Source organism: Nannospalax galili, unplaced genomic scaffold, assembly GCF_000622305.1.
Source record: "Nannospalax galili isolate Female #2095 unplaced genomic scaffold, S.galili_v1.0 scaffold64, whole genome shotgun sequence".
Lineage (NCBI taxonomy): Eukaryota > Metazoa > Chordata > Mammalia > Rodentia > Spalacidae > Nannospalax > Nannospalax galili.
Window position 1 is genome coordinate 1245910 of NW_008352316.1, and position 13944 is coordinate 1259853.

The 13944-nt window shown below is 37.1% G+C and overlaps 1 protein-coding gene across 1 annotated transcript in view; it reads right to left on the reverse strand.

The window, feature by feature from the left end:
* The window catches only part of Adad1 (adenosine deaminase domain containing 1), a 32591-nt gene extending 21746 nt beyond the window's left edge, over positions 1 to 10845 (reverse strand). Inside the window, exons 1-5 of the mRNA XM_008849233.2 lie at positions 10685 to 10845; positions 10159 to 10338; positions 9200 to 9388; positions 6620 to 6787; positions 4519 to 4587 (exon numbers count right to left, since the gene is read on the reverse strand). Of these exons, the coding sequence (XP_008847455.1) occupies positions 4519 to 4587; positions 6620 to 6787; positions 9200 to 9388; positions 10159 to 10338; positions 10685 to 10802 (724 nt within the window). The 5' untranslated portion in view covers positions 10803 to 10845. The remainder of the gene's footprint in view (positions 1 to 4518; positions 4588 to 6619; positions 6788 to 9199; positions 9389 to 10158; positions 10339 to 10684) is intronic.
* Positions 10846 to 13944: the final 3099 nt, after the last annotated feature.

The window sequence follows — 13944 nt, forward strand, 5'->3', positions numbered from 1 at the left end:
CTACTGAGTCATATTCATAGAATTTAGTCTGACAAGGTATACAAAACTTGTACGAAAGACAGGACAGTTTTTTGTTATAGAGTACTGCCCTACATATTATAACATCCCACTTAATGACAATAATCCTCCCCAACCTCTGATAATCAAAACACACTCATCACAATGATCATAACATAAAATAGTTAGAATTTGCTCCAATGAGAAACACTGTAAACCACTAAGACATTTGGATTCCTCATACAGCTCCATGTTCTCACTAAAAATCTTACTAACCTTGAAAAATGGTTCAAATTATTCTAAGTAACTAGGATTACTACAGAACAGTTTACAACTAAGAATACGCATCAGAGTTACCCAGGAAATTTTTTATCCTTTTTTGTGTTTTAGCACAATGGAGTTTGCGATTTTAAGTTAGAGCCTGGAGACATGTTATTTTCTACATAGACAATTGTGTATTTCTAGGAGGGATCATTGGAAATAAGATGTTGCAAAAACAACACAGTATTTTTTGTCAAAGTTTGTTTCCACAGTACTGATTTCTTTTGGGGGCGGGGGCAGGATCTTGCTATGTAACTCAGGCTGGCCTCGAACTCATGATCCTTCTACCTTGGCCTTCTGAGATCTGGAATTATAGGAACTTGCCAGCATGCCCAGCCCACAAAAGAAGGTTTTTGGTGTTCCATAAAGTGGTTCACAGTTCATTTAGTATTTTTAAAGCAAGAAAAATAAATGATTTTGCATTTATGCAGCACACATATATATATATAATGTATGACTTTAAATTTTTTCAATAAATTCTTTTATTTAATAATCATTATTTTCTAAAAGGCACAAAAATATTGAAATTACAGCAACAGAAGTCTCAATGTTCTGCCAAGTAGATACAACTTATTTTAGTACATTTATCTGTTGTTTCCATTAAACTTGTATTTTCATTTCATTTGTTGATATTGTTAACACTGCATTTGTAGCAAACAGGTAAATCATTATTACAAAAGGCTAAAGAGTAAAAGGACAGGAGCTGGAGAGATGGCTCAGCAGTTAAGAACACTGGTTGTTCTTGTAGAAGACCCCGGTTCGAATCCCAGCACCCACATGTCAGCTAACAACTGTCCGTAACGCCAGTCCCAGGGGATCTGACATCCTCTTCTGACCTCCATAGGCATTGCATGACACGGGTGCACGTACCTACATGCAGGCAATACATGCGTACTCATAAAATAAAAATAATAAATAATTTTTTTTAAGTTTAAAAAAAGAGTAAAAGGACAGTAAACAAAATTGACCATAGAATTAAGCTTTGAATTAGAATCAAATGAGCTACTGGCTCTGTTTATCACACAGAATTCATGGTAAAAAAAAAAAAAAGGAAGGTTCCATCTAAATTTGTTTTATCATTTTTCATAAAATAAGATATACATTCACAACTTTCATTCTCCAGATGTAAAAACTACTACTACCAGTTTCCTACAAGTATTTTAAAACACAATATATGTCATTATCTTTATTGGTTCCATAAAATGAATGCACTATATGATTAGCAATTACTTTGTGTCTTCAGTTATGATATAGAAAAATCACTGAAATTAGTGCCAAGAGAATGAAAATTATGCATGTAGAAAGCAAATATTTTGCTATACATTAAAGTATGATAAAGGATTGTACCAATACAATGTACAAGATAAAGATATAGCTCAGTAGTAGAGTGCTCAGCATGTGCAAAGACCTAAGTTCAATCCCCAGTGCTACAAAAAAACCAAAACAGTATTTTTATGTACATGTGCCTATCATGATGTGTGTGTGTGTGTGTGTGTGTGTGTGTGTGTGTATGTACACATGTATGAAGGTGCCCATGGAGGCCAGAAGGTGTGTTGGATCTTCTGGAGCTGGATTTACAGGAAGATGTCAGCCACCTGACATAGGTACTAGTCCCCTGAAGGAGCAGCAAGTGCTCTTAATTGCTGAACCATCTCTCCAGCTTCCTTGATCTTGATTTAATGTTGAAAGAAATAATATTTTGAATGTATCAAATCAAATAGTTACTAAAGACAGGTGTGAAGAAATTAGGAACAAGTACAATACTGTTTTCCCTATATATGTGTGTTAGTTATTGAGGGAATAAAACAGCTTCATAAAACATTAGCAATGAAGGATGAGATGAAAACATGACACATATAAAACTGGTTCACACCATTTCTTTTTTTAAAAAAATTTATTTCAGTTTGTGTGTGTGTGTGTGTGTGTATGTGTGTGTGTGTGTGTGTGTGTGTGTTATCTGTCTGTCTATGTGTGGGTTTGGGCATGTGCCTGCGCACTCCAGAGACGTCAGATCCCAGGCCTGGAGTTACAGAGTTGTCAGCTCCCCGATGTGGGTGTTGGGGGTTCTCTGCAAGAGCAGTACATGCTATTAACCACTGAGTCCCACCACACCATTTCTTTGATTACAGGTTGCTAATTTCAAATGATAGCATCATGAATAACCTGAATCTATTTTCATAGCAAACATACCACTACTGTAGTGAAGATTAGAGCCCAGTTAGAAACATGTAGCAAAGTAGACAGACTGTCGTTACTGACTACCTCCATAACTGGCCCAACATGAAATGTTCAGATTTTTGCGAGTTTCAAATCCTTCTTCAAAAATAATAACACACAACTCTTATTTTTGCTTGTATGTTTGCTCACGTTGACATTTGGCTTCAATATTAAACCTCTCAAACTGGACTCTATATTTTTAAAATTACTTTTCTTAGAGATTTTGACCTGTTTTTCCCAGTGTAATGTGATGTAGATTTGATAATTTTTAAAATTCTATCCCATTAGTCATTAAAAATGTGCATAGAGGCTCATAGGAAAGACAAGAACCTCTTCCAATATTAAGCAATTACTCTGGTGGACTGAGCTCTTGTGACTGTTCCTGAATTTTTATGACTATAAAGTGACTATAACATCTCTTGATGGATTTTGTCTTTTACTATTATTATTTCTTTTTTTTTTACTTTATGTATACAGACGTGTATTGCCTGCATGTATGTAAGTACACCCATGTCATGCAGTGCCCACAGAGATCAGAAGAGGGCATCAGATCCCCTGGTACTGGAATTAAGGATGGTTGTTAGCTGCCATGTGGGTGTTGTAAATCAAACCCGGGTCCTCTTCAAGAACAGCCAGTGCTCTTAACCACTGAGTTATCTCTTCAGTCCGGATTTTGTCTTTTAAATGTGCTTATTTTCCCAGGTCTGGTCCTTTTACTCATGTAAGCACACAAATATGCAAGGCTTTATTCTTTGTCTCAGAAAGACAAAAAGAAGAGCAAGACTGATTGGGAAAAAAGACTCCCAAATCCTCTAGGCCTCAAAAAATGAAAGGAAAGTACTTTTCAATTTACAAATGCCTTAAACATTAAAAGTCTGAAGTATGTCTCATATATCATCAATGTAGAAATTAAGAATTCTCTGCCTTCCAGGAGACTAACAATCTACCAAGAAAAAGATACAACTGCCATACAATATTCAATGCGGTGGTGCTATATCACATTGAATAATGAAAGCTCTGACTTAATGAATACTTAATGTGCACCAGGTACTGATGTAAGTTTCTTATGTCTATAAATTTGCTTAATCATCATAATAAATTCAGGGTTAATTATTGTAATAACAATTTTAAAAATAAAGAAATTAAGGTACACTGAGAAGTAACTGTTCCTAGTCATACAAATAGTAACTTCAATTAAGTTATAGCTTTCTTGGGTTTAAGCAACTAATAACTATCATTTTTTAAAAAAGGAATAGATGATTTGAAATGAATGTGGCAATCACCAGGAAGTTGATGGCTATCATTAATGGCAGGACAACCAAAGGAAAGACTTCTTTAAAACTCAATTATATGCCAGGTGTGGTAGAACACACGCTTAATCCTAGCACTTGGGAGACAGAGGCAGGTGGATCTCTATGAGTTCAAGGCCAGCCTGGTCTATATAGCGAGTTCCAGGACAGCTGGGGCTACAGGGAGACCCTGTCTCAAAAAGACTAAAAACAAAACAAAACAAAAAACCCTCAATTATATGAAGTTGATAACCTACTTCCTTATTAAAAGGACCCACCCCCTATTTTTTTGTGTGGTACTGAGGATTGAACCAAAGGCTTCACACAATCTAGGCAAGCACTCTATTACTAAGCTATGCCCAAGACTCCCTTTTATTTTTTGAGACAGGGTCTCACTAAATAAGCTGGTCTTAAACTTACTCTGTAGCTCAGGCAAACTTTGAAATTGTGGGCCTCTTGCTTTAGCTCCAAAGAAGCTAGAATTATAGGGCTACACCACCAGAACTGATCAAAATCTCTTTCTTTAATCTGTCTTCCCCAACCTTATTTTTTTATTACTTGCAAACTATTAAAGGGAATTTTCCTCTTTACGTAAGCATGAAATGTTCGAATAAAATGTTAAAGTACATCTTCCCATTTATGCACATTTAAATTTTTAATTGGTTTAAGTTTCTAAAAAAAGAACACTTCCTACCATATTGTACTTTTGAAACATAAGCTGCTTCAAGTGTAACAACAGGTTCTGAAGGGATAGGAGGAGGTCCTGTCAACAAAACAAACACATAAAGAGACATGAAACTGCAACACTACAAAGAACTGAGAGATTGTATTTACAACTCTTTAAACAGTAATCCAATAATGCAATCCAAAGAATAGAAGTCCATAAAGGTTATTTTTTTCTTTATTTCTGCCAACTCTGATATCAAATAGCCATTAGCTCAGTCTAATCTTTCCTATTTTGACAAGTTATATAAATTATTTTCTGAGTTTTCTGATCTTATACTACAACCTAGCTTCCTTTGTAAAAGTAGCAACATTCTGAAACTCAAGATCCTATTTTAGAAACTTACAATTTTCCATTTACAATAAAGATATGTAAAATATTTAATAGTTTAATAGAGTAAAATTGTTTTAAATACTCTTTTATCAGGCTTTTTATAGGACAATGTTGAAGGTTTCTAGTGATTTTCATCCTAATTCTTGAAATGCTTTCCAACTCAGTTCCCAAAGTTAAAAATCACATGAAAAACAAGAAAAGAACATGGTATTAAACCAGAAGGACACATAAAAAGAATCAGGAAACCTTAAATGAAGAAGCTCTGGAAGCTAAGGTTTTAAGTAAGTTGTCGGTCCCTCTTAAGACTCTTTCAAACATACCAAGAAAGAAAAAAGAACTTCTACTATAGAACTAGTTTTAAGAAGACCAAAAGCCAGTAAAAGATACAGAAGCTAACAAGGAAAAACTGATAATGTTACCTTAGAGCTCATACTACTAGAGAAAATGCTAGCTATAGGCAGATACATATACCTTGGACTTGAGAAAAGCAAACTGGAAACTCAGAGAATGATGGATTTAAAATCCATTTACTCAAAATGAGTATGGCTTGAACAGAAGGAAAATGAAAGATTCTGCTTATTATGCATAATAGTGTCAAATAAATAAAACAAAATCATACAAGGTAATATTCCTTGCAAAATGCTAGGTCCAAATAGCTAAATAATCTTGAAAAAGAACAAAATTGAAAAATTTACATGCTTAGATTTCAAAACTTACTCCTAAGCTACAGTAGTTAGATCAAGTGTATTTCTGCAGTAGTCAAAACTATATATTACTGGCATAAAGACAGACACACAGACAAGACAAGATATGAGCAAGTTATTTTTATTATTATTTTTGTTGTTGTTTTGAGACAGAACAGAGTCTCCCTGTAGCCCCAGCTGGCCTAGAACTCACTATATAGATCAGAATAGCCTCCATCTCACAGAGATCCATGTGTCTCTACCACCCGAGTGCTGAGATTAAAGGCTTGCACCACCATTCCCAGCTCTGATCAAGTTACTTTTAACAAGGGTGTCAAGGGCAATCTTTTCAATAAACGCTATTGGGAAAACTTATTTCTACAAGCAACAGAATAAAATGTACACTTACCTAACATCATACACAAAAATAAAAATATATTAAAGACTTAAATGTAAGAGCTAAAACTATGACACTGGATTTGGCAATAATTTCTTGGGTATGGAAAAAAGGTACAAGCAACAAAAGAAAACTGGATTTTATAAAAAGTAAAATCCATTGTATATCAAAGGATGCTGCCAACAAAGTTGAAAAGGTAACCTACAGGATGGAAAATATTCGTAAATCATATATCTGATAAAGGTTTGATATCCAGAATATACCGGAATTCTTACAGTCAATAACAAAAAGAACCAATTGAAAATGGAGTGCAGGACTTGAATAGGATTTGTCTATCTTCCTTAGGAAAATATCCAATAAATGCATGAGGAGGTACTCATCATCACTGATCAAAATAGAACTTTTAAGTGAAAAACCACAAAAGATATAACTATATATTCATTACCATGGCTGCTGTCAAAACATGATTGTATCTTTTGGTGATGAATGTGTCAGAACACTGTTAACTATTAAATATGCCAGAAAACAGCAACTGAGGGAAATAATTCAAATTCTCTAATTTTATAAATGTCAAGTAAGCCTTCATTAATATAAGTCTTTCAAGTGACTACTGGAAAATGATACATTCTTCAAACACTTTATAGTCAATGGCATTTACCTGGTAGTTCTAAAACTCTTGGCTCAGGCTCATCCAACTGTAGAAGCTCATCCAGAGCTAATTTTGCTGCATTAGATCTAGACTCCTTTTTATTTTGCCCCAGTCCAGTCTTGTATTGAATACCATCCACCACAGCACAAAAAGCAAAATATGGTCCCATAATGTTACCTTGAAAAAATAAGTCAGAATGACTGCTACAAAAACTCACAGTGTATTCTTGCAAATAATGCCAAGTGCAAGAAACCATTCCAGTACAAAATTCTGGAAAGCTACTTAGTCTAAAACAACAATCTTTTAATCTAAACCCAACTTTTGGTAGGGCAAGTAAGGATTAAAATTACAGTTGGATGGGCTCTTAAACTAATTCTGTGGATTCAAGCAGCTACATCGGCTCCAGATGCAATGTGACCAATAAGGACAGCTTCAGTATAGATGGGGAGACAATGGCTATCTAGTATAATACTTTGCAATGTTTAGCACTCAAATATCTACTAAATAATCAATGAGAAACAAAATATGGATACTTTTACTAATATACATCTTCTTTAAAACTACAACATGAATTTCTCCCACTAATAATTTTATATGCTACAGAATACAAGGGACACCTCCAAAGAAACTTTGTATGCCCACCAGGGTATCAACACAATCCATTATATCTCAGTAGAGGGAAAGTATGTGTGTGTGTATTGGGGGTGGGGCCCATAAGAAAAAGCAAATATAAACAATAAAAAAAACTTCACAAATTAAACTGAATGACCAGTCTTCCAAACTTCTCAGGAGGATTACTTTTACACAATTATTTTTACTTGGCTTTTGTATTTGCCTCATGAAAAAGTGAAATGAAATCATCTCCTAAATATACAGGTGGAAAAATTGTCTGTTAGGAGTCTAAATCCCTACGCTTTTTGCATGGGATTACATCACTGCACCCAAATACTACTATCTTAATTACTCACATATTCATAATCACAATTACATTAACTGTTTTTAAAAGCTATACATCAAAGTTTTACTAGAACTCAAGACTATACCTGGCTAAACCTTCTTTTCCTCAATTTTCCAATTATTTTTTTTCACAATCACCTGTGCTTCGATTTAAATTTACTAAACCAGAGAACATTTTATATACTTAACAAGTGGCCCAGATGATTCTGATGTAGGCTATATTATATATCAAATTTATTAGAAAGTCTTCTGTATCAGAATGATGAGCTTTGAGCATCAACCTATTTATAACCCAGGTTCTCAAACCCACTGAATCATCTGAATATAAAACGAACACCACTGACAATCCTCAGATCATTGAGGAATTTTCCCTGGCTATCATTGTCTTTCTTACTGATAGATTATATTTTCCATGGGTTATCTGAGAATAATGCAGAAAAGCTAAGAAGTTGTATAGAGATTGAGACCACTGTTTATGAAAATACACTGTCTACATTTTCTTGTCATATGTTAAGCTTTCTAGTATTTTCATCCAAAATAATAGATTGAAACTTGTAAATCTTTGGTAAAATCCCAAGAGCTTTAGATACCAGCTTTGATTATACATGCAGACAAAAGTCAGTGCTAGGAAAATTCAAGAAACCAAACTCTATGTATGCACACAAATATTTTAAGGAATTTTTCTGACTATCATATATATTTTTTGGTCTTTCTGAGTCAGGGTCTCCCCATAGCCCCAGCTGACCTGGAACTCACTGTGTAGACCAGGCCGGCCTTGAACTCACAGAGATCGGTCTGCCTCTTCCTCCCAAGTGCTGGGATTAAAGGCGTGTGCCACCACACCCAGCTGCTATCATATTTTTAACCTGTTAATGCTTCTAAAAAGTACCTATTCACCTATTTTTCCAAATTCCTAAGGTTCTTACTCACTTGCCACAACATACAGAGATTAGAAACCACTGTTTGCATTTAACTGATCTATATTCCTATAGCCTTCCATAAGTACAACATGGTACAAGATTTTTTCAGGTTTAGGAGTTTAATGGAGAATGGTGGAAACTAACATAAGTCTGCAGATACAGTACTAATCATGTAAGTATTCTTTTCACATCAAACCCTTAAATTTGACCATATTTTTTTAGGCATTACAATCATAAAATGTTTTTTTTATAACTGCAGTACAAATTACTAGAAATGTATATTTATTGTACAAGTATTTACACCACAAAATACTGATGAGACTGATTTCAGTTTGGCTAATCACACAAAAAAATTGCAATATGACTACAAAATTTCATATACCTGAGATATTTGCAGAGGCTCAAAGCATGAACATAAAGTTTTTCAAAATATACTAGTAGGGCTGGAGAGAAAGTTAACTCCAGCTCCAGGGGAATCTGACTTCCTCTTCTGACCTCCAGGGACATTGCATGACATGGGTGCATTTACATACATACAGGCAATACACTCATACACAATAAAAATATAATAATAAAATAAAAACAAAATATACCAGTAGTTATCTAACCCTAATACATCATGCTGCAAGTAAATATAGCATCTCTTATTTGTCTTGCATTTATCGAAAAAAATTTCTAGTACTATGATAACCAGACACAACTTTGAACTTGCCTGTTGTTACAGTTTCCTTAAGGTCAAGCTGAACCCGCTGCATTTGTGCAAACTGGTGCAAGGCTGATACAGGATTTATTTCTCCACGTTTGTATTTCATTATAAATTCTTTAGGTAATTTTTTTGGAGGAAGGACAGGATTTGAAATAGATGAAAGACCTTTGGAAAGCAATGGCTCTGGCAAATTACCTAAAAGCAAACGTTTACAGTGGTCAATTTTGGTTTTTTGTTTTTGTTTTTTAAGAATGGACAAAAAGTACTAAATCCTCCTAAAAAATGGAAGATACACTTAATCATATGTGTTTTCCCCAAGTTTCCACTAAACAAGTTCAGCACACAAGCTTAACACAGATTGTTAGAGGAATAATCTGCTATTGCATGTCTTTTGACATACTGGGAATACATTGCACAGGAGTATCATAAATGATAGAAAAGAATCATGGAATTTGACTAATGTCTTCAGAGACTATGCCGTTTTTTACAAATGAGGTCACTTAAGGCCTAGAATGGAGAATATTCAGATCTGGGTCAGTTGGGGCTAAGATTTAGTTTGGGACTCTGATTCACTGTTACACTGCCTGTCCTACTGAGGCAAAATAAATTACCTGACAAATTCAACCTAAGTTTTACAGTACGTTTGCTTCTGCTTTATATTCTACTATGTGATATGTAGACCACAAAATTAAGCCCAATTCCTTCCTGACACTTCACGGGAGAAAAAAAAAAATGAAGTCACACTTTAAGTAGTTTAAGAACGTGAAGGCAAGCAGTTAATAAACGATCAGCAAGATTAGAGAGGTCGAAGTAGTCTTTAGGGAATCAGAGATACTAACTCCGAGTGGGCCACGGCCACAGGCAAAGGAATCCAACTACCACCCCACCACCACGCTCAGAAGAGCTTACTGGCAATCCCAGTGTATTAAAAGAACACACTAAGACAAATGAAAAAGAAATTGTACCTGTCACTTGTGTAACCTTGGATGCCATATTCGACAGGCTGCAACTGTCTGAGGAATACCCTGTGGGCAAAGTCATCGTTTGGTTCGATGGTTGAACCTGTAAATTCTTTTTCAGCATCTGAGCAAAGCTAGGGACCCTGGAACGCTGAAACCAGTCATTGCCTCCAGAAGCTTTCTCACCTGCAGATTATGATGAAATTGGCACAGATAAAAACCAAATATTAGGTAAACTAAAAGTACCTGGGGAGGAACCCACCAAAACTCTTAATTCCACAAATGTTTTTTACACACAGTCTCATAACTACAGCCACAGCTCTTTGATCAATCCCATGGCCATGCAGGGTTTTAAAAGACAGAGACCATCAGACAAGACAAACCAGAACCCCTCCCTTGAGCTCAACTACAGAAGGACTGGGGCCAGGGGCGGAAAGCTAGTGATCTCCTCAGGAGACGAGCGTCTTAACAAGCTCCAGAAGAAAGGAAAAAGAGGACAGAAGCAAACCGGCGGCCTCCGCCCAGCGCGCACCCCAGAGGCCGTCCTTCGCACCCTCCCCGCCCAGGCTCGCGGGCAGGTGGTCAGCCAGAGGCACACCGAGCCGAAGGCCCGAGACTGGGGCTGGCCGGCTATCGCCGGCCGCCGCCATCTCCGCTGCCTGCGTCGACCTCTTGCCTCAGGCCTCTGTGGGCCACGAGACCAGGCGCATCTTTCAAAAGCCACCTCGCGCTGCCCCTGCAGAGTGGGACCTGCGCCCCCGCAGCTCCCGTCGTCCAATCACCGACGACCTCCGCGCTCCGCCCCGCCCCCACGTCGCGCAGTGTGTGGGCGGGAAGAGACGCCGGGAACGTGAGGGAGTTCCACGCCTCATCTCTGTGGACGCCATTCGCTGGGATTCAGGGCACAGGGCTTATTTACAGTCTTTTGCCTGTTGAAGACAGGTAGAGTCACAGGGCAGCGTCTTTGCCTTCCTGCCTTTCCCATGGTTTTCACACACAACCACTTGGCAGCTTGTCCCTACTTAAGTTGTCTAACACCTAAGGCTAACACCTTTCCCCTTGGAGTGCCACATGACTATCTCCACCTCAGTTGTCTACACTAGGATGCACCTTCCAGAGCATCAGATGGCTGCTTAAATCCGTTCTCCGTTGTCTGGATCTAGGGGTGAATTTACCAAGGGTGCCTGGAAGCAGCCCGGGTACCTGAGGCTAATTGCAAAGATACTCCTCTCTTCAGGTAACAGCTGAGAAAGTACTTAGTGGCAAGGTTTGGCCTTTGACAAGAAGCGGCTTCGTTAGTGCAGCCCAACGAACAATCATGAAAACAGATGTGATGTTGAGAGCAGATGGTCCTAATATCTGGGTGACTAACTCAATATTTTGTTTTCCCAAGTCTTTTCTCTCATAAAAATTGAAAGAGCTCACAGAAGACAAAATCCTAACAAAAATCCCAACATAGACATGGGGAAATAGGTAAGAAATCTCAACCCAACTTAAGAAACTTTTGACAATTGATGACTGCTGAGGGGCCAGGAAAGGCAGTGTCTTACAGGGTTGGTACTCTTGATGGGCCCAGTGAGTGGATCCACACTGAAAGACGTTGGGGGAACACCAGTCACACAATATAGGCATATATAAATTATATATATATTCATATATAATAGTTCATTAAATTGGGCAGGTGGGCAGTGGGAGGAGGTGGGGAGAGGAACACAGATATAAATGCCAGCAAACTATACTGTATAAAATTTTTTTAATTCAATTAAAATGCAAAAAAAGTGGAAAGAGAACCCGAGATGTTAGCTGATAAGGTGGTTGAAAATATTTTAAATAGTAAATTACCATGTTTTGCCATGCAACCAAGGAGTTAAAAGTATTGAGTTTGTTATCACAAGATTTTGATGACATCTTTTTTTTTATTCAGGGCAGGTCTTCTCAAGAATTAACTTATTTTTTAAAAAAAAGAAGGAAAAAAGATAAAGACAATAGAATTGATGGTAGCTTGCCTTGGTATAGCAAAAAGTAATGTTCACCTACAAGAACATAATGAAATTGGAAGGAAAGCAGTCCCATTCTCATGAGTAACATATTTTTCAATAAGTATTTTTCTTTAGTGATTATCAAGATGCCTTGATTATGTTGCTTGATCATGTACTCATTAATAATTGTAATAATCCAGAGAGTTTGGTTTACAATTTAATATTCAAATAGTGCCAAGATGAAACTAAAACATTTCCCAAAATGTTACTATGGGGCTAGAGAGATGGCTCAGCAGTTAAGAGCACTGGCTGCTCTTGCAGAGAACCTGGGTTTGATTCCAAGCACCCACATGGTGGCTAAAAACCATCTGTAACTCCAGTTCCAAGGGATCAGAGTCCTCTTCTGACCTCCGTGATCACTGCAGAACATGGGTACACTTACACACATGCAGGCAATACATTCATACACACTAAAAATAATGTTATTACATTAGAATTAAATATAAAGGGAAATATGGAACAGAAGCACAAGTTGAAGGATAAAGGGAATAAGGATATATATCTTATATATAAAGACATATATATGTATATGACTGGATGGTTCACTGGGTAAAGATTCCTGCTTATGTATATAAGATACACACACACACACACACACATATTTGACTGGTGGGGATGGCTCATTGGGTAAAGATGCCTGCTGCAAAGCATGCTGACCCAAGTTCAATCCCCAGAATTTACATGGTTGAAGAAGAGAACTGACTCCTACAGGTTGTCCTCTGGCCTCCACAGACATTGGTGTACCCACACACATATATAAACAAAGTTTAAGTAGATATGACTTGCAGAAGAATTATAACAATAGTAGAGTCCTTCTGTTTCCCCCTCATGTTCTCTTGCATAACTATGTCATATTTATCAAAGTAAGAAATTAACACTAGTACAACACCTAGTTATATAACATGCTTTAATTTCACTAGTTTCCCAACTAATATCCATTTTCTTTTTCAGGATTCAGGTTTCCACATTACATTTAGAATTGTTTCCTTTAATAAACAGTCATGGATGTGGGGGAGTCTTCTTGAGAGGGGAGGTAGAGTGCAGTGATATAAAGGGGAAGGAGAATAATAAAGTAGGAAGGGTTAAATGGGGGTGGGGAATGGGAGAAGAGGACAGCGGAGGGAGTATAGGGATGGATAACCAACACTAAAGACTTTTAGAAAAAAAGCCATATGGAAACCTACCACTATAGAAACTTCTTAAAGTGTATACATGAGAGAGAGAGTTAAAAAGAATTACCTTATAACAGGGGGACACTGCCCCTACTAGACACCATGAGCTAACAAAGTAAAACCCCAATGCCAGGAATGGACTCCTTCTCTTGAAATTGTTGACCAGGGATCCCATAGACCCTCAAATAATACTGGCTATTGCCCCGGTTCTTGGTTACCCACCAGAACGCCACAGTAAGGCCCTATTGCTGAAGACACTACATACATGAGCTGTAGAACAAAGAAATCAAGCTGGTGCTGACTTCAAAGACTCATCTTTACTGGCTAGCTTTCATAGTGCTAGAAGGTGCTATGCATGCTACATGAGTAGAAAATTAATCTTTAACCTTATCCAACTGTAATCCTGTAAGCCACAACAACTGACCTGGCAAAATATGACCACCTGTGTAATAGAGGCATGAATATTGTGGGAGTCAGTTTAATACTTTATCTATTTAACAGAGAAAACTAGTATTGGGCTCTCCTCTATACCCTATGACCTAACTAGCCTCAGGTTCCTAGGCTTGGTGTCAGTATGAGGT